This window comes from Pituophis catenifer, unplaced genomic scaffold (genome assembly GCF_029215685.1).
Source record: "Pituophis catenifer annectens isolate HBS135680 unplaced genomic scaffold, rPitCat1.0.hap2 SCAF_1, whole genome shotgun sequence".
Taxonomy (NCBI): domain Eukaryota; kingdom Metazoa; phylum Chordata; class Lepidosauria; order Squamata; family Colubridae; genus Pituophis; species Pituophis catenifer.
Window position 1 is genome coordinate 215,175,594 of NW_027256881.1, and position 22,277 is coordinate 215,197,870.

General features: G+C 38.8%; 1 protein-coding gene across 1 annotated transcript in view; it reads left to right on the top strand.

The window, feature by feature from the left end:
- VWDE (von Willebrand factor D and EGF domains) overlaps positions 1-22,277 on the top strand; it is a 194,995-nt gene that overhangs the window by 153,437 nt on the left and 19,281 nt on the right. Inside the window, exons 26-28 of the mRNA XM_070934354.1 lie at positions 16-111; positions 17,989-18,084; positions 19,663-19,758. Of these exons, the coding sequence (XP_070790455.1) occupies positions 16-111; positions 17,989-18,084; positions 19,663-19,758 (288 nt within the window). The remainder of the gene's footprint in view (positions 1-15; positions 112-17,988; positions 18,085-19,662; positions 19,759-22,277) is intronic.

A 22,277-nucleotide genomic window follows, 5' to 3' on the forward strand; every position in this document is an offset into this window, starting at 1 on the left:
TTGCCTTGTAATTAGCATTCTGCAATCCTCCTTGTAAGAACAAAGGGCTATGTATGAGAAACAACCTCTGCTCCTGTATGGAAGGTTATGTTGGAAGAAGATGTCAGAAAAGTAAGTTTTTCCACTTTGCTTTAACTTTCCAAATATCTTAGAAATACTTTATCACCTAGGGAAGGTTCTTATTGCAAGCATATTAAACAGAATCCTTTGCTTGGATTAATCTTCTAATCTTTCATTTTTACAACATGGCACGTATATCAGCAACTTTACCACAAAAGGCATTATTTCCATTTACTGGAGGTTTCCTTCTTATACTATATCCCAGTACATTAATGGCACTAACATTACATCAAAGACAAGAAAAGGTTTAAGCCACTTTGGATCTGATCCTGTCTATGTATACATTTAAATTCATTCCAGTTTAAGAGAGAAAATCTGTATGAGAGATAAGCTAATTAGATGAATTAAAGTTAGTCAGGAAAGTTGTTAAAGCCCAATCCACAAGCATTGACTGGGACAATTTAAAATGTCACTGCTTACAATTCTTCTACCCTAATTAATACAGTTAGTTAATGAGTTGTGTTTATGTGTTTTGGTGGCCTCTTTTCTCATTATTAGGCACAATGTTATCTATTCCTACATAATTGGACCACTTCTATCAGTTTTGGTTTAGTATTTCACTAAAAATGTAAACTACGTTCTGCATGCACAAGCAAACCTACTAAGAACATCATAACTGGTAGAACCTTCTGCATATTAACAGCAATAAATTTGTTCCCTAATACTTAATTAAGTATTAAGAACATTTTATCTCTATCAACAAGTGTCCAGTAGATTTTTAAAAGGCAGGCACACAGAATGCTCAAGACTAATTTGCTGCAACAGTTGAATATTACAATAGCACAAAACAGTTAGAAAGTCAGATTGCATATACAAGAATGTCCATTTATTTAATAATAAACTCATCGGATTTACTTTTGAGTACCTGTTATAAGTCTTCATAGTTGCTGCAGCTCTCGCATACTTAGAGAATATCCATTGAACATCATAGGTGTCACTTTCTAGTAAACCTGCACAGCCACATTGCAAAACTTCTAAAATCTCTCTAGGGCCAACCAAAATGGCACAAAATACTTTTTTATATTTCAGGTTTTCAAGAAATTCCCAGGGAGCTATACAAATATACTACTAGAGGTATTAATAATGTGTACTAAGTTATTTAAATTGATGAAGAGAAATATCAATCATTGAGTTCAAGCCACTACATAGTCAATTTTCTTTTGCCAATGTAGAGTATGTAATTTCTGTTCAGTATTCATATGACCTCTCTCTCTACCTAATAGGCTTTGCTGCTTGCCCCTATAATTTTCCTTGATCATCTTAATCCACTTGCCTTCCCTGTTACGCCAGTTGTGTAAGAGGGTCAAATAGATTTTCCACGTATGTCAGGCAGCTAGATTAAACTGAACATGCTAGGAAAAGTTTTCTGCTTCTTAATTACTTCACCACTCCACATATGCTGTATCCAGTCACCAACAAATGAATGATCTCATCTGAATAGCATATCCTATTGGCTAATAATATTAATTATACATTGTATAATGTGGTATTGGACCAGATTGTTGCAATGATTTAAACCTGCCATCTAGGATGTTTACTTGGAAGCATATCTGGTGAATTCAATAAGAGTTCCTTGAAAGGATATGGCAATAAAATATATAAACTGGTATCAGCATATTTCCATAGCAATAGCTATGAACAAATGGTGAACATATCTAAATCAAACTATGGCCCATTTGTAGATTGAAAATTTGAAGGATGATTACACAACAATTATATATAAGGTGTTTTAAAAGTATGACTTTCCAGAAGGCTTAGCACCTCTTCAATTAGGCCTACCAATTAAGATGTTTCTGACTCATATAGTACCCAAATCATGAAAAAAACTATAACTTAAAGTTACATCCTGATAATTGTTGTGACATGTCATAGTGATTACAACTGATGTAATCATCAGTTACATTAATACAATGTAGCAATTTGAATGAGAAGTAACTTTGGTTTGCAATAGCTGTGATACAGGTAATATCTAAAACCAGTTCTACATCTGGCAAGTTTGCTTTTTTTTGTTTAATTATTGAGAAGTATAGTACAGAGAGTTGTCGCTTACCAACTTTGCTCAATGACTGTTCAAAGTTAGGAGCACACTGAATAAAGAGATTTACAACCAGTCCTCAGAATTGCAGCCATTACAGCATCCCCATAGTCACTGATAGCAACTCAAGAGCTTGGCAACTGGTACACTGGTCACAACATCTCATAGTCACATGCTCACCTTTTTGTGACCTTCGCAGCCAGCTTCCAACAAACAAAGTCAATGAGGAAGCCAGCAGAAAGTCACAAGTCAGAGTTCTGTGGCGTCTTGCTTCATGATCTATGGTGATTCATTTACCAATCATAAATTGAACTGACAAACTGCTGTTATAAGTCAGGTGTAGTCACATGAATGTTCACTTTACAACCTTGTCATGTAGTGATGGAATTACTGGCCCCAGTTACATTTAGCAAATGATGACAATCTGTATTCTAGGAAGATGTTCCCCAAGTCTTTTAATTGTTTCTCTATCTATGGGGGATAGACTTATATTATAAGAGCTGTGGTAGCCCAGTGGTTGCAGGCTAATTATGCTGACTGGCAGTAGTTTGATTCTCACTGGCTCAAAGTTGACACACCTTCCATCCTTCCAAGGAGGGTAAAATGGGGACCCAGATTGTTGGGAGCAATAGGCTGATTCTATAAACTGGTTAGAGAGTGCTGCAAAGCACAATGAAGCAGTATATAAATCTAAGTGCTATTGCTATATGGATTAATAGAAATCCATTGCCTTTTCATGCCCATATCAATAAGCCATAATTGTGTGTTATTTCTTTGTTTGTTTAAAAATTGGCCACAATTTATTATGATATAAGACACTGCTGTGCACAATTGTTTCCTATAGAAATATTTTAAAGTATACTTTACTTATTTTTTTAAAAAAAGAACAAATTGCTTTATGCCTTTTTCTAGCAGTTCTACCCTCAGTCATATTCTGTGTTTAGGAAAAAAAAAACTTGAATTTCCCTTGTTTCTTCCATCTGAGGGCATTTAGACAGAAAGATCTATTGAATGATTGATTGAATGAATGAATGATGATGAATGAATTGAATGAATGGTGAATCTATTGATAGGCATTCAATGGGATATCTCCTGAATTTCTAAAAAATATAGCAAGATGCTCCACCAAAAGGAATGACCTTCACGAGTCAATTAAACACAATTTACATAATTGTCTTACAAGAGACTCATATCAGTGAACCTTAGTACTCAATGGCTATATGTCTTTTTCATTACAGGCTATGCTTGAAAGATATAGCCAAGGAGCTCTCAGCATCTTCATTTTAGCCAAACGATATCCAAGCATGTCACTTCTCATTTCTTGCCTATAGTTATTGAACTGAAACCAGATAACAAACATTGTTGCTGTTAATCAATGTCTATTTAAATCATTTTAATGACATTGGGAGTGTGTTTGATGATTATCTCCTGGGTTTGTTAATAAAATAAACCATCTTTGAACTAATTCTTGCAAGTTACTTTAACGTGGCATTGAATCCAATGAAGAACCCTTTACTTCCTCTGTTTTATTTTAATTATCTATTGGTCACTTTTATTTCCAACCTGCTTTCTCGAAAGATAAGGAAAATAATTACAGAGGGTAGAGATTAGCTAATTAGAATTGGGTTTGTTTGTTTTTCAATTCTAATTGGATCAGTTAAAGGCGACTCCTAAGACAAAATCCTGTAGAGTGGAAATGGGTGGAAGTGCTATTCATTATATGTAAATCTCAAATGTTATCCAACAGAATAGTTGGTTTGAAGATTGATTTTATTATGATAGGGATCATTTCTCTCTTAACCTGAAATTACATTCTAAGGCTTCAGGTTTCAAGGCCAGAGCACTGTTGTACATATGAAACTATCTCGGTCAGGAATACTCAATAGCCACTTTCCATTTTTTTAAGCTTCCTTGTAGTCTCTCAATGAAGTTATTAGAAAAAATAATAGGATTATTGGATTGAATCTAAATAAACACTGAAAGACACTGCTGAAAAAAGGACAACTAAAAAAAGGAAGAAATGGTTAATTAGAAAAAGGTAGCTGAAGCAACAAATGATCAATAGTCCACATATCTTCTTTTGTTTTTTGCAATTTTTGAATTACTATTCAGCTGAAAATGCTTCTAGGGTAGGGTGCTGATTTTAACCAAGAAATGGATAGAGCCTATTCACAACTAACATCTTTGGGTGAGGACTATAAAATATTTATTTGGTTGGTCTCCCCTATCTATTCCTGAGATATAGCAGAACTAAAGAATAATAAAGTCGTGTGTAAGTCAAGGAGGCGGGAATTTGACCTTGACAGAACTATTAAAAAGCAAATTTTGACTGGTGGGCTGTCATACTAGCTACTCTGTATTACCACACTGATCTTTCCTTTCAGATTCATGGCTAGTATCAATCTCTAACTTTTAAAAAAGGTAGTAAATTCGCCTGACCAATTTATGCCCAAACAGCCTCCTGAGCATTATTAGAAAATTAAAACCCAGGCATCTATATAAGAAAGTTGTTGACTGGCTGACTTAATATAATATGTTGCCAACTTTAGGTCTGGACAGGAGCTCAATCAATGCATCATTTGGTGAAGAAATACTTAGATTACCTTCAAAGCCATCTGTCTGCTGTCTTTTATTTATCTGAAGGTGGCAGACAGAGAGGAGACTTTATGGGGAAAAGTAACAGCAAGAAGTCCCTACTGATCACCCAGTACTTTGATTAATCATTATTTATTCATGTAAGGTGCACCATGCTGCTCAAAAAAAAAAAGAAAGAAGGAAGGAAGGAAAAAAGAAAGAAAGACTAAACACTCAGTCCCCTCTTCTTTCATTGATTTTTATTCATTTTATCCTTCATGGTTGGCAAACAAACACGTATTTCTCCTTTTGCATGCTGATAATTCAGTTAGTTTTGTCACAGGCTGGCCTGGGGCAGAGTCTTCAAATACCAACCACATTTTGCAACAAAGAAAAAAAAAAAGGCTGTTAATTATAACAAAACTAAAGTGCTTGTGTTTACTAAGAGGTATATTAATTGAAAACCTAATAGGAAGATTAATTACAGCATCATTGAACAATTTAGGCACCAAGTACTTCAGGTTCCCTTTTCCAGCCATCTTCAGCATGGAAGGAACATCACTATTCAGGCCTAAAGCTTATTCCGCTTGCTGCAAAGGCCGTATTTTTGTACTCGATACAGTGAAATTATTCAAAGTCTCCGTGCTCAGCCTTTTGCTCTGTGACATGTACCTCTGTTAGTATAAAGGTTTAAGAGCTTTAGAAGGGATCCAAACTAAATTGTAAAGAGCTATGCTTCACATGCCAGATGTGATAAATGCTCCCTTTCATCTGGAATTTGGTCTTTCTCTTCTGCCGAGGCTTGCAGGAGAAATCTGCTATTAAAACGGCAGCTCAAACTAATCTTCACAATGGAATCTCTGATCCCTCTTCTTCCCGAAAAGTCCTGTGTTTACCTGGAAGAAAGGCATAGGTGTGGCCTTTCAGCCCAATTCTTAATCCAACAATAGTATAAGAAAGCAAGTCAGAGAGAAAAAGGGATGTTCTTTGAAGTATTCTGTAAAAGTGTTTCAAAGCAAAAGATCTTTTACTTTAGTCAACTGTTTTGTTAATATCATAGCTGTCTTGCATAGGGGAAGATTCTCATTTGCTAACTTTAGCATTTTGCAATCTATGATACTGAGATCGAGTATAATACTATCTCATTAGAAGATCACTTCTATCCTTATTTGTCAAGGTTGACTGAGTTAGACTCCTATTTTGTCCCATTGGACCAAAGCAAGTGGTTTGCTCTCTTGGTGGTCCTGAGGAAATGTTTTTTTTTTCCCTTTTCCTCTGCTAGTGCCTACAGAAATGTCAGTTGGATTGTCAATTATTGTCCAAAAGGGATTACAGGAAGGAGGATTTGGATCTCATTTTGGAACTGTCTACTTGGTGGATACTTTTGGTTTTTTATTAGGTATCAATATGTATGTTACTCTCTTATAACATTTTTATCCTGTTACTGATTTTCTTACTTTCTTATGCTCAGTGTTTGGTATTTTGTTTTCTGAGTGTATTGAATTTTTTTTAAAAAAAATTTTTTGATATAAATCCAAAATCAATTTATTTTGCTTTCCTAAAACAGGGTTACTTTTTCTGTGCAAAGTGGTATCTACATAGTCATAATCTTGGAAAATTTCCCATTTGCATGGGAATTTCCTTGTGATAAATAGGCCATATTATCTTGTAAAAGTTCTCCTAAGTTTTGAGTTTTGATATTTATCAGATTCATCTTTCTAGAGTGAGCAGGAAGTAATTATCTGTACAGTTCTTATGATCAGATTAGGTTGAAGGAACTCATTTACTGAAAGCCCAAGAGTGACTGATATAATCATTACAATTAATCTTTTATTTACTTTTTGTTTTGTTCACACATATAGATTGTGGTTTAATTCTGGTTGAATTTTTTTAAGCCACCCCGTGTCACCTGTGGTATGTGTAATTAGATTGGCTATATACAGGTGGTCATTGACTTAAGACCACAATTGAGCCCAAAATTTATGTTGCTAAGCGAGACAGTTTTTCAGTTCCCCATTTTACAACCATTCTTGCCACAGTTAAGTGAATCACTGCAGCTGTTAAGGCAGTAGCATGGTTGTTGAGTGAATCTGGTTTCCACATTGACTTTGCTTGTCAGAAGGTCGCAAAAGGTGATCTCATGACCTCAGGAAACAGCATCCGTCATAAATATGAATCAGTTGCCCAGCGTCTGAATTTTGATCACATGACCATGGGGATACTGCAATGGTTGCAAGTGTGAAAAATGTTCATATGTCACTTTTTTCAGTGAACTTCAAACAGTTACTAAATGAAAGGTCGTAAGTCGAGTACAACCTGTACTATAAATTTGTTTAAAAATAAATACTTTTGCTTCATTATGCCTTATTTCTTTATTTAGGCTTTTCAGGCAGCCATATCTTTCCTCTTGCCTCTATCATCTATAAATTTTTTTGGGCGGGGAAATAGCATCGAGAGTAAAAGGGTAGGTTTAATGTAGATGTAGACAAATATAGTATGTTATGTGAATTCCATTTTCTCAGATTGACTGGCACCTGAAATGCAGAGTTTTGATCCTTGGGTGCTTACTGAGAAATAACCACACTATGACTATGCTATCATATATTTGGAAGCAAACTGAAGTGGATGCCAGGATTAGCAATAAAATGCATGGTAATGCACGAAGTAATATGCAACCTCCCTAGATAATCTATTTTACTGAAAATTTCATTATTTAGCATCCACACAGCAGAAATAACTCCTTGAATTTATTGCCCTCTTAAAAAGCTAAAGGCGGGATAAGCATCTCCCATTTGGCTACATGCCTTTATGTCATCCCCAGCTTTATAGAGGAAAGGACTGGCAATGTTTTCTGCTTAGATTGGTAAACACACATACACACATACACCACTTACATTGTGTTTATTATATTGTGCACTAAAAAATTAGTAAAATGATCTAATTTCTGACTTTGGAATATTGAATAATTACAGTAGGTCAACACAGCATACATATCTATAGAAAATCCAGCTTAATAGCCATATTAGTTTTTGAAATGACAATTCAGAATATTCTAAACTACCAAAAATTCTCCTTTTCAATGTTAGCGCTTTCGGTTAAATATCAAAGAAATTTCCCTGATATTAAAGGTAATGTTTGACTCAATTATAAACTAAATGGAAAAAGAAATACCGTATTTTCCGGCGTATAAGACGACTGGGCGTATAAGACGACCCACTACTTTTCCTGTTAAAATATAGGGTTTGGGCTATACTCGCCGTATAAGACTACCCCTCTTCCAACGCACACCAAATAAAAATTAAAAAAACATCAACTGGCTCACCCACAATGTAAAAGCAGCTGTGCTAGACCCAAAATGGCCCCTGAAACAAGCAGGAACCTCACACAGCCACAAAAAGCCCCAAAAAACAACTTTCACGCTTTACACACACACAACACAACACAACACAACACAACTGGCTCATCCACAATGTAAAAGTAGCTGTGCTAGACCCAAAATGGCCCCTGAAACAAGCAGGAACCTCACACAGCCACAAAAAGCCACAAAACCCAACTTTCACACTTTACACACACAAAATTCCACATACAGCTTTGTGAGATTTTGTGTGTTTGTGTAGTTAGAGTGAAACACTACAGAAACACACTAAATCTCAGAAAGCTGCACAAATATTATTTTATTTTTATTTTTATATGAAAGCTAAATTTAAAACTTCCTAAACTTTAAATGGCTAGGTCTAAAAAAGAACTAAAAAAAACCCCAATTAACTATTTTTTTTTAAAGATCCCAAAGGGGAAAAAAACTTACGGTACCCAATAGAACAGGGGTCTCCAACCTTGGCAACTTTAAGACTTGTAGACTTCAACTCCCAAAATTCCTCAGCCAGCTTTGTTTTGCTGGCTGAGGAATTCTGGGAGTTGAAGTCCACAACTCCCTGCCTGCTTGGTTGCAGGCAGGGAGTTGCTTGCTGATGGAATGGATTCAGGCAAGCGAAGCAAGGCAAGCAGCTAAGGCAGTGGTTCTCAACCTTCCTAATGCCGCGACCCTTTAATACAGTTCCTCATGTTGTGGTGACCCCCAACGATAAAGTTATTCCTAAAACCATCAAAAATATGTGTTTTCCGATGGTCTTAGGCCAGGGGTCCCCAACCTTTTGGACCTCAGGGACCACCAACTTCATAATTTTAAATTTCGCAGACCACTAATATGAATCCAGTGCCCCGCTTGCTGAAGCACCTGGACTCCCAGTACGGGATGGGGTCCTTCAGGCACTCTCCATCCTCTCTCTCTCTGTGTCTCCCACTCTTTCTCTCTCATTCTCTCTTTCTCTCTCTCTCATTTTCGCTTTCTCTCTCTCTCCCTCTCTTTCTTTCTCTCCCACTCTTTCTCATTCTCTCTTTCTCTCCCCCCTCTCTCATTCTCTTTCTCTCTCCCCCTCTTTCTCATTCTTTCTTTCCCCCACTCTTTCCCTTTCTCTCCCCTTTCTCATTCTTTCTCTCTCTCCCACTCTTTCTCTCTCATTCTTTCTCCCCCTTCTCTTTCTCCCACTCTCTTTCTCTCTTTCTCTCCCCCCCACTCTCTCTTTCTCTTTCTCTCTGTCCCTTCTCTCCCCCACTTTCTCTTTCTCCCTCCCCCTCTTTCTCTTTCTCTCTCTCCCACTCTTTCTCTCTCATTCTCTTTCTCTCTCCCCCTCTTTCTCTCTCTCCCCACTCTCTCCCTCTCATTCTGATTCTCTCATTCTGATTCTCTTTCATTTTCTCTCCCTCTCTCTCATTCTCTCTCTCTCACTCTCTCTCTCTGATTCTCTCTGTCTCTTTCTCTCATTCTCTTTCATTCTTTCTCTCTTTCATTCTTTGTCTCTTTCTCTCTGTCTCATTCTGATTCTCTCTCATTCTCTCTTTCATTCTTTGTCTCTTTCTCTCTCTGTCTCATTCTGATTCTCTCTCTCATTCTCTCTTTCATTCTTTGTCTCTTTCTCTCTCTGTCTCATTCTGATTCTCTCTCTTTCTCTCTCTCTCTCATCTCATGGGCCAGCCAGTGTCTTGGGGCTGAGAGGAAGTCAAGCATCTCCCTGAGAGACTGAGGGCCGGAAGAAGTGTGGGAGCGAAGCACTACTTGAACTTGTGCGGCATGAGCATTCGCCTTGGTATATTTGCGCCAGCCGATGGCCAAGGCAGCCCTCATCTGTCTGCTGAAAGTGCAGCATCAGGATTCTGCCTTGCTATATTTGCGGCGCAAGGCAGCCTTTGTTTCCTGCTGCTTGGGACTCAGAGCGGTAAATAGCGTCTGATCCGGAGAGCAGCTGGATTTTGCTCTCTAATCCGGATGCCAGATCGGCCCCCTGCAAACTCTCGTCTCTCGAGGAGCGCTCCCTGAAGCAGGGCTGGAAACTTTGGTTGGACTGCTTGAGAGAGGAGAGCTTGCAGGGGGGCGATCTGGTGTCTGCAACGGAGAGCGGCATCTGGCTTTTTCCCTCCACTGTAAGAGCGCTGTAAGAGCGGCAGCCCTCATCTCCTAATGCTTGGGACTGCAAAATCCAGCTGCTCCCCGGACCAGTCACCATTTACCGCTCCGAGTCCCAAACATTAGGAGATGAGGGCTGCCGCTCTTACAGCGCTCTTATAGCGGAGAGAAAAAGCTGGATGCCGCTCTCCGTTGCAGACACCAGATCGCCCCCCTGCAAGCTCTCCTCTCTCAAGCAGTCCAACCAAAGTTTCCAGCCCTGCTTCAGGGAGCGCTCCTTGAGAGACGAGAGTTTGCAGAGGGCCGATTTGGCATCCGGATTAGAGAGCAAAATCCAGCAGCTCTCCGGATCAGACGCCATTTACCACTCTGAGTCCCAGGCAGCAGGAAACAAAGGCTGCCTTGCGCCACTCCTGACACAAATATACCAAGGCGGAATGCTGCTGCCGTACAAATGGAAGCAGTGCTTCACTCCCACAGCTTCCAGCCATCGCAAACGCCGCTTCTTCCCGCTTCTGCTGCCCCCTCCCCCACCGCCACAACAGCACCATTCATTCCGGATGGCGAGGGCTGTGCTCGTTTTTCTGTATTGCACCACCATCAAAACCCCTGTGAAAGGGTTGTTTGACCCCCAACCACTGAGCTAAGGTAAGCAAGCCAGGAAAATGCGCTGTGCACTCCCACCCTTTGCCTGCGAGCCCAGACGCTGATCCGGATGGCTGCAGAAGGAACTGGGCACCGGCTGTCATGTCTTTTCTGCTGTGCAGGGTTCGGCACCTGGGCTCCCAGGGTTTAAGCCTCTGGGCCAGCCCGTGCTGCTCCAGGATGTTAGCTTCGGGCTCCTTGGAATCGCTGCCGGGTGGTTCTTCCCGTTGGGGCGATGGTGGGTGGCTGCGAGCCTGGAAGAGGTGGTGAAATGCAGAGCAATACCTCGTGGGGAAGGAGTCCGCCGTGGCTCCCGCAATCCAAGCGACGCCAATCGCTGCCGAACCCCGCACAGCAGAAAAGACATGACAGCCGGTGCCCAGTTCCTTCTGCAGCCATCCGGATCAGCGTCCGGGCTCGCAGGCAAAGGGTGGGAGTGCGCAGCGCATTTTCCTGGCTTGGCGCCGATCCGGACGACTGCAGAACGAACTGGGCACCGGCTGTCATGTCTTTTCTGCTGTGCGGGGTTCGGCACCTGGGCTCCCGGGGTTTAAGCCTCTGGGCCAGCCCGTGCTGCTCCAGGATGTTCGCTTCGGGCTCCTTGGAATCGCTGCCGGGCGGTTCTTCCCGTTGGGGCGATGGTGGGTGGCAGCGATCGACGTCGATCGCTGCGCACTCCCACCCTTCGCCTGCGAGCCCGGGTGCCGATCCGCTTGGACTGCGGGAGCCACGGCGGTGCTGGCCAGGCTGGGTCTGGTGCGGTGGGCGGAGATGAAGGAGCAGCCTCGGCGGCAGCAGCAGCAGCAATTACAACGGGAAAAGCCATGGGGAAAGGAGGACGAGGAAGATCTGGCAAGGCGGTGCGAGCACTTCATGGCTCCTCCGGTGAGCGGATTGCGAGAGCTGTGCGACTGGGGCGGAGACATGCGAAGTCGCATGGAGCTTCTCATAATGGAGACTCAGAGCCAGGTGTGCAAGGCGCTGGCCCAGGTCGACCGCGCCGCCGCTTTCACCGTGGACTGCTGGGAAAGGAAGGAAGGTGACCCGAATTCCGGGGTAGAGTGGGGACGCGTTCCTTTCTCGTGGGCCGCGCACTGCCTGGCACCTCTTGTAGGTTGGAACTAATTCGGAGTACAGCTTCCCCTCAATGTTGCCGGCGCTCCCAAAGTGTCATCGGTCAGCGCCAGCAACTCAGATTCGGGTACCCGGCGTATAAGACGACCCCCGACTTTTGAGATGATTTTCCTGGGTTAAAAAGTCGTCTTATATGCTGGAAAATACGGTAGCTAATTCTTTACAGTATGCTTCTTTCAGGATTAGAACAGTGAATTTAGCCTAGGAATAATGAAGTTAATGGAATAGAAATGAGGTATTCCAACCAATATATTCCAAATAAAAACTGACTGTTACATTTTTGGGCAATTGAAGTTCCTGAGCCTTTTTCAAATGCTGTCCTAATTAGAATATATTGCAATAAGGAAGCCTGCTTCTAAACCAGATGCTTGTCATGTTCAGAAAAATAAGTTTTAAAAATTGTGATCAGTAAAGAATCATTAAGACAACATATAACTTCCTTATTTAGATGTAGAAAGAGATATGCCGCTGGTTCACTGTATACTAACAGTGGGCTCCACAGTATCACGGGATTGTAAAATCAAATTTTAAAAATGGACATATATGGAGAACAATCCAGTTAAAAGGGATTTAATTGTAGAGTGTAGATATAAAGTATCTTCCCATCCATCTTTCACAAGAAGAAACAGACTGCCAATGAGAAATATGGGACCACTAATGCATATTCCAATAGATATTCCTGCTGTTAAATGTTTTAATGCTCTCATCTCTACCTCCTATAGTGTAATACACTTTATTGATATAAATTATATGCAAATAGGCAGTAGAAGTATTAATTCTGAAGATTGAAACAAAAACCTAGGTTTATCGTTCGATTAAGTTTGGAGGACAATAGCTAACTAATCATAATTAATACTTCTTTTTAAACTGCAAACCTACAACATCAGCCAATGTGGTACATTGGGGGCAGGCAGATCCAGATTCTATGTTCGCTACATCACTTTGGGTCAGTTTCTCCCAGGCCAAACCAAAAAGTCAGAAAACATCTATCTATCAATTCATGTTGGTACCAATAAAGAAGAATTTATGTTGCTCAGAGTTGAAATAAAGGGTCTTTGGTGCTCTCTGAGCTTGCTTGTTTTCTTCCTGACATTTCATTACCCAAACTACAGTTCATCATCAGTGAGCACTGATATTAGATAAGTAACAATGCTCACTGATAATATGCTGTAGTTTGGGTAATGAAACATCTGCAAGAAAACAACCAAGCTCAGGGAGCACCAAGGACCCTTCAACCAGGGGTGAAATCTACTTATCTTCCTTACCGGTTCAGAAGCGTACGTGCTGCGCGCAGACTTTCTGTGCATGTGCAAAACCTGCACATGCACAGGAGGTAAAACACACATTACTTCCTGGTTAAAACCAGGAAGTAATGACACCTGGGCAGGTGGGTGGAGCCCGATCCCGCTACCGGATCGCCAAACCACCGGCCAAGATCGCTACCGGACCAGGCGATCCAGCCCAATCTGGAAGCATTTCACCCCTGCCTTCAACCCACATTGGACCAGTATGGTAAATTATGGTCTACAACTTTCAATGAAGAGGTTTTTATTTTGCAGTGGATTCATTTGGGCTAGTCGTCATAACAATATGTGTATGTTTGTCCCATCTCTCTTTGGAGTAGTTTACTCCATTTAGACTCCTACATAAGTTTTTAATGTGAAATACTAATTTGTTATTGTGGTTTCTGATCTATTACAATGCTGTAAATTGGAAGAAATCAACTTTCACTAAAGGAAAAAGTAATCAATTTATTTAAGTATGATTTCAAATGTTACTTTCAAACATTGACCTTCATAAAGACTCAGACACGAAGAAACGTTATTTTGGTTAGTATTGATCTGCTGTTAATTAACAGTTCCGAATCTCATATTTTTTGTTGTACTTTCAATGAAAATACATCATTCATTTTAATATTCTCCTTTCTGACCAAGATACCAAAAACTTAAATTACATAAAATTAGATGGCTGAGTTGTGAAACCCCATGATTGTGAGATATTTCTCAAATAATTCTCTGTTGAAGGAATTTGATCACTGCTGTTGAAAATAATTCAAGAATATGTGCTGTGCTATCTTTCTGCTCTACCCTTTATCCAATATTTGGGGTGCATTAGCACCCAGGAGCTGCATTAGATACATTTAATTGTTTGGCTAGAATATATTGCTTAGAGGGAACCTCTTGCTTTCTTTGAGGTGGGATAGATTATTGAGGTCAATTTACCAGCCTTCTGGGGGGGAAAAAATCCAATGTTTTTAAAACGATATCTTCCAACTCAGCACAGCAGTACAATCCTGTTTTTCCCTTATCTCCTATATTATTCAGGTGATGCAGTGACAGGTAATCATTGTACTACGGCTTAACAGAATCTAAATTATATTTTGGGAAAGGTTAGTTAAGTTCAGTTCTTCTGAAATAGCTCAGACAAAAGGGTCATAATGGAGATCAGCAACCTGATTTAATACTCTTTCTGTACAGGATTCTGCACTTAATTTCTCACACTAAATACTGAAATACCACATCTGGCCCAAATGGAAATGTGTGGGATAGGAAGAAGCTTAGGATGCTTGGATCAGTACTGCTGCATGGGATGAAATGCACCACTTCAGTAAGAAAAATCAAGGCACTGAAAACAAAGGCAATGAAAACTCATAAGCTTCATGAGTCTAGTGTCATACAACATTAAGCATAACATCTGGAGTTGAATCAACCAGATCTGCCAAGAAGCATAGACATGCTTCTCATAGTCAATTGGAGTGAAATGGGTGGCTATAGAAATTGAATGAATGGAGGCAGTGGTGGGTTTCAATTTTTTTACTACCAATTCTGTGGGTGTGGCTTGGTAAGTGTGGCATGGCTTGGTGGGCATGGCTTAGTGGGCATGGCAGGGGAAGGATACTGTAAAATCTCCATTCTCTCCCCAATCCAGGGGAAGGTTACTGCAAAATCCCCATTTCCTCCAGATCAGCTGGGACTCGGGAGGCAGAGAATAGATGGAGGCTGGGCCAGACAGAACTTTTATTACCGGTTCTCCGAACTACTCAAAATTTCTGCTACCGGTTCTCCAGAACTGGTCAGAACCTGCTGAAACCCACCTCTGAATGGAGGAATGAATGAATGAATGAATGGGGTTGGCTGATACTGTGGCCCTGCACTACACCCAAGGAACTGTAGTGCTTATGTGCCTAGTGCAACTTTAGTGACATAACCTGGCTCCAGAGTCAGAAGAGAGAACCCAGGCTGACTGCCTAGCTGAAGATGTGGCTTCACCAGCTGCAAAGGGAAGTATTAGCCATCTGAAGTTGTGACAGTGCTTGCAACAGTCATGTGTGATCAGTAGAGAAAGATAATGTTGGCTGTCCTTGGACATTTCAACTGATAATGTTGAGTTTCTACCTATTTGGTCAATTCTGGCCTATCTTTCTTTGTTCTGCTGTGAATTATGACTGGGATTTATTATTGCCCAGTTAGCAAATATCCCTGCATTAGTAATATTTTATAAACATAGACCATTACTATTTCATTGTGTTTCCCAAATGGCTGTGATTACTCATGTCACCATTTGCAGAATCAAACAGTGCTCCAAAGAAATTGGAGAAAAAGGAATACAGTGGCAGCTAACAGGAAAAACATGGGGAAAAAAGATGGAGAATATTTAGGAATTTTAAGGAAATGTTTCAACCTATCCAAAGCGCTAATTCAGCTGAGACCCTGAAATCAATAAATAGTGAATATTTTCTTTATTCAATATTTATTAATGATTCTTAATGCTTTTGACTTTAAGTAAAAGTAAACATTTTAAAATCTTTCATGGAAAAATATAATTGTCAGTATCTTTTCGGTTTAATAAATGATATTTCTCTTAGGAACATTTATTATGGTAAAGTTATTTTTTCTTATAGGTCACTTATTTTGAATGGATTGTTTTTTTTAAAAAAAATATTCTGTTTTCTGTGTTATTATACAACTAATTGTTGCAGTGATGGCAGTTGTAGTGAAAGGCGCATTATATGTAAATGAAAATAATAGTTAATAGGAGACCATTAAAACACTATATAATGATGAGCAATGGACAATGCAGAATCTGTGTTACAATGCAGTCAAGGAAAATTCCAGAATTAACTTGCAGCTCATGAGTTCGATAACACCATGCACATTTTAATAAATAATAGTTATCTCATTCATTCCAAAAGCCAATGTTAGTTTAGTTTGATTTTTATTTATATTAGGCAGCTAGAAATTGGAGAACTGAATTTGAAAAGCATGAACTTTTCCCCAGAGGAAGGACCTTGAAAGTTGTTCTTATTAGGAAAAGACAGGGGAACTCTTCTCCATTAAAAAATGTTGGCACTGCTGAATTGGAGAATGAATCATGGCCAAAGCTTGCCTCATTTGCCCTTGCTCTCTCCCCATGCCTTTTATAAATAGAATATGGAAAAATCTAGTTCAAGATGTTTTCTGATTGTCAGTTTCAAAAGAAGTTGATAGGATGGTAATCAAAAGTGAAGAATGTGAACATCAGTAATTGGCCTTGATTGATTCTAACCATTGACCAGTCTAGCCAAACTTCATGGTTTATGGCCAGTCCTCCAGCATTATCTCACTATACAAGGGCTGTCAAACTCGCAGCCCACAGGCCAGATGTGTCACGTGCTACCCATGCCCATGCCTGGTTTAGCGCAGGAGGAAAAAGTCGCAATACATCACATGATGACACCTTGACAACATAAGTTTGACACCCCTGCACTAACTACATGTAAACCATAATTTGTGTTAGAACCCAACCAAGGTCAATAAAGAACAACAGTTATTTTAAAAAAAATAGTCAGAAGCTTTAAAAGTTTACTGGGTAGTCAGATGTGTGAATGATTTTTTTAAAAATACATTTGAATTCTATGTATGAAATTTATGTGAACTTCATTGGACTTCCTGATGGCTTGTCTAACTGTCTAGTGTCTTCCAGGTTCTCAGATTACTTACTATTTGAGACAGATGCTACAATCTTATAAGTAGGATGGTGGTCGAGGGTTATAATGCTACACATGCATTTTTTTAAAAAAGCATATCTAGGCTGTGTAATTCAAAGTGATCACTTTGGTTCAATTAATGGTTAGGGTTGTCTGCACCTTGTTGCTGACATTTAGTTGTGTGCTTGCTTATTTGCATCTACTTTATAGTAGATCTAGTCTTAAAAGTATTTTTAAATCTGTAGAACCATCTTCTATGTAAATGTGGACGCAATCAATTTGTTCGTTTATTATCAGCTGTCAGTTTCCAGTTTTATTCTTTTAGAAGTTAATTCCCAGCACATTAATTTAGTGAAAGTAGATATAGCTGGCTGTGGCCATCTCATCAAATCCCCAGATACTAGAAGCTGCATTCATCTCATTGGCCAAAGAAGGACTTTTAAATAAATGTTAAAAAATAATGTTGAATCTGTTTTTCTATCTAAACAAAAAACAAAAAACCCCTTTTGGCAATTCTATCCTTATCTTGTCTGTTATTCTTGATGGATAAAATGCAAAAGCTTTCTTGAATTGTCTGAAACTAATCAATTCTCCATCACCTCTAGCTGATCCAGATGAATGCTTGAGAATATGTTTTCTAATCAGGAGGGGAATGGTCTTAACAAGAATTTGGCAATCAGCAGTAGTCAGTGGTATTGGCCTGCCTTATAGCTGCCACCAAAGATTTCCTGTTTACTTATTCAAGAATTGTTGTAATTAATGTTTCTCTCATTCCTTTGGCGAGGCAGCTCTTACTGAAGACTCCTTGAAATGTCTCTTGCACACAGTGGACCTCAGCAGATTCTAGAAGGATTTACTAAAGCTTGCAAATCCCCAAATTTTAAAACTGCTCTTCACACTCAAATTACATTTTGTTTTGAATTATGCAAAGCGCTGCCATTATGAAACTGCACAAACACACACACACAATCTACTTTAGAAAAAAAGAAAGAAAGAAAAAAAGTTTTGACTATTTTTCACGTGACACCTGTCTTTAATTCTGTGACACTGCAGGTATTTGCAATCCGATGTGTATGCATGGTGGGAGATGCAGCAGGCCCAATGTTTGTGACTGCCCATTTGGCTGGAAAGGAAAGCATTGTAGTATACGTGAGTCTGAATCCCTTCTGATTCAAATATGCTATTTGTTGATCTTTCATGTCAGATCCCTAATGTGATATTGCCATTCAAATGGAGGGAGGCAGGGAACATGGGGATAAGCTGTATTTTACAACTTTTTTCCTGGCACCTAAGAACCCTGCAGTATTCTCACTTTCTTTGGAATGAAATAAGGAGGGAAGGCCATGCGGTTTGTGTCAGTTGGTTGAAAGCGGAAGAAGACCATGGGAACGGATCCTTTTCTGGTCCTCAGGACGGCCATTACAATAAACATCTTCACTTCTGTGGATTGGCTGAAATCCACATTTGGACTGGAGGGATGGATTCTAGAGCCCTATTTCTAACTGGACAATTTGGGAGGGAATTTAGAGTCTGCTTCACCTGTTCTGCTATCACTTCTTCTCAATAAAAGGTTCCTTTTGAAATACCATGTTTCAAGAGTCTATACTTTCTTGGGCAAGAAGAAGAGGCAGATCCTTACAGTTCTAGTGCAGCAGCATGAATTGTAATCTGTTTTGAAGCTAATTATTTAGTTTCGCTGTTTGGGGGCTTTGAATGGGATTATATTTTGGTCATTCAAATTAATACAACTTTTTAGGCTTCCCAGTGTAACCATAAATGTCCTTCATTTATGTCTGGGAAAAAACTGTCAGTCTATTAGGCAACTTTTAGACTTGGTTATTCCTGTATGCCTGGGGACTTCAGGAGATGAGTGAACTGGTGAGGTAACTCTGCTATTTTTAACTTCCCTATGTCTATTATTCTTTGTTTTAGCTTGGTTCTTACAGTTTTTGATTTATTAACTGTGCTTAGTTCTGTTATATGCCAGCCAGGATTGCTTATTTTGTGATGGTCAGTTTATAAATTGGTTTATTAAATAATAAAGAAATAAAGATACCCACATGTCTGAATATGAACATTACTAAGTTTTGAGGGCTGTGTTTGTTTGTTTGTTTGTTTGTTTGTTTGTTTGTTTTTGTCTTCACCTCAGTCCTTTAAGCCTTGGGCAGCTGGTTTTGTAATGAATCTTTGATGATTTCTCAGCCAGGGAAGAAGGACATCATATGCAAATGATGTTTTTTTTAAAAAAAAATCTTAAACAACTGTCCTTGCCTAAAAGATTGTTTACATGGTAAACAAGGCTACTTTGCAACAACTTTGCCACTCAGCGTCCTACAAAGGGCACTGATCTGATTAAAGCACCATTTAATATCCTCATGTTCAGTCTGAAATTAATGGGTTACTCTGTTAATCACTCAATCAATTAAGGATTTCAGACTTAATAGAAAATGAAAATTTAATGACTAGGGAATCTGCCTTTGGAGCAAATCCATGATGAAACTAGAAGTCAGAGTAGCAAAGATTAAGGGGGAACTTGCTAATCATGGACATTTCAGAATGCTAATTGCCTCATGAAGAATGCTCATTAAGCTCTTTTGAGATCAAGCTATTTTGAAAATAACTGTAGGAAACTAAGACAACATGTCACTCAGTAAAGTGACTTAAAACTCATGGGCTATCATAAAGATCTTCTTATTTCCTCTCTTCACCTTTATTTATTTTTTTCAGCTGTGTGTCTACCCAGCTGCATAAATGGAGGTGAATGCATAGGGCCTAATGTTTGCCAGTGCTCAGAAGGATGGGCAGGTCTCCTATGCCAAATTCGTAAGTGGTTTTTGAATATGATTCATATTTTCTCTTTGCTTTTTGTCTCTGTCCAAACTATGAATGGATGCAGTTTTGCTTGCTCCCATATTATTTAAAAAAGAAGATAAAGTTATGTTCGTATAATATGGCTAAGTTAAAAAAAACACATTTTGATATAGAATAAGCCAGGTTTCATAGGTACCACTGCTTCCAAAATTGAGAAGGTTATGCCATTTTACATTGCAGCATTTAAATATGAGCATCCAAAAGAACAGGGCTGTTAAACTCACATCCTGTGGAAAACCTTATTTAATCTTTCTTTTAAAAAAATGTAATCCAAACCAAATCAAAAGGGTTTTTTTCTGCATTTAAAGATACGAATACTGCAGAGTCGGTTCTATATCCAGAATGAATGGAATTGGTGGAATTTTTTATAACTTAAGTAGAGTGTCAGAATGGCAGGGTTTATCAGTTAATTTTCAGTTTTTATCCATTATATCTCATAGTAATTATAAATTAACACTCTACTTAGGTTGCACATCCTCAGCAAAGATTTTTTTTCAAAAAGTTCCACTAATTTCATGATACATACCTCAAATTGTGTACCATTTCTCAAAACCAATTTCCCAAAGGATGTGACTAAAATCTTAACTCCAGTTTTTCCTTTTCCTTTTCTCAACTAAAATATATATGGTTCTTTCTTTCTTTTTTCTTGTACAGACACAATTTTAAATGGTCATTTTATAGTTTAATGTTATGCTTGTCTATTCAGAAATAATCCCTATTAAGTACAGTGAGATTTACCACTAGCTCCAATTTTAATTTCAAGAACTTTCTTCAATGTGTCCTGGGTAAACAGTCTTACTTGTGGGTACTCAGAAATAAGCTCTATTAAATTCAACCAGTCTTTCTCCAAAAGTCAGTTTTCATAGCTTTAATGGCAGGATAGGAATTTTAAGCATAAGCAGGGAAAGGACATTTCTTTCTTCCATTTTACTCACATAAGTCAAATCAAGTAAAACATGCTTACAATTTGTTATGTTGGATGGGTAAAATGTAATTTCATTATCACATTATGCAGAAAAGACATAGAGAAGTCATGAGCATCTGTATTGCTGACCAAGATAATTCTTCTGTTGAAAATAAATGACAGAATGCTAATAGGAATCCATTTTTTCTTTTTTTTACTTTCTGCTGCCATCTTATCTAGGACTGAATTCTCTTAATAATTCCTCTTATTGTTTGATATGATGTATATTACTGCTGAGAAATCCTGTGAAAGCAGTGTATGGCAGCGCATACAAAAAGTTTAATTTGAAATTGTTAAAGCAGGCACATATTTTTTTCTCTCCCATTCTTGCATGGCTGCTTCTGACTGATTCCACTTGTGCTAGGCAAAATGGTTGTGCATGCACCCACAGAGATAGCCAGAAGTAACTTCCAAAGAAGCTGCATGAACCTGAAGAAAGATGCCATTAATTTAACATATCAGAGAGATAGATTTTGCATATCCTCCCAAGATGTCCTGAAGCACCTTTTTCAAAATGATTTTCATAGTCCTGAAATATACAGTACGGTCCACATCATCTCTCTTATGCTCACTGAATTAAATACTTTCATGGCTCCAATAATTAGCCCCCAAATTTGCTTATGAAAATTCACTTTCTGAAAACCGCTTTGATTGGAATGAGTTTGTTAAAAAAAAGCTTGCGATGCAATCAGGAGAAAGCAAAAGAAAAGTCATCCTTACTAACAATATGTGCTCAGTTTTCACCTTCTCTGTCACAAAACACAGAACACATTTTCAGGAAGATTAAGTGTTTTAAGTTGAGCATGATCATTATCGCTCTATCTTGAACAATCAGAATATAGTCACAGTACAAAATAGCAAAATCACAACCATAGAAATAACAAAGGTAGAAAAGAGAGGAATAACTAATCTAAGCAAGGTGAATCATTCAAATATTGTCTTAAAAGAGCCAACTGTTGCCAAAGACCATGAAAAATAGAACAGAGGCTAGCTCTTTTCAAGGCTAGCTCTTTTTAAAAAATTAAATTATCAAATTTTCATTTTACTGTTTTTGTTAGTTTGATAGTTTGATATCTCCAGAAGCTTAAGGAAGCGTCATCTTCTCCTTACAAGAAAAATCCTAACTATAAAGTGGCTTGAACTGACAGAAAGAAATGGTCCAAAACCTTTCAGCGTGCTGGCCCAAAGAAGGCATAAAATTGGTCTTCCCAGTCTTAGGAACGCCTGTACATCGGAGTATCAAGCTTATGGACCTCTAAGTCATTTTTTATGGCCTACAGCGGTAGTTCAATGGTTCATCACATACATATTTTGATGGCCTACAGAGAAATATCTTATGTTTGTTTCACTTCAGGAGCCATCAAATATCCAAAAAGATATTTTTCAAAGAAAGGGATTTTGTGCTCCAGAAGAAGATATTTTTGTCATGCCATTTATACTGATCATTTATTCATTTCAACTAGGCATTCTAGGCATCACTGTATGGTATGCAGCTGTAGAGAACATT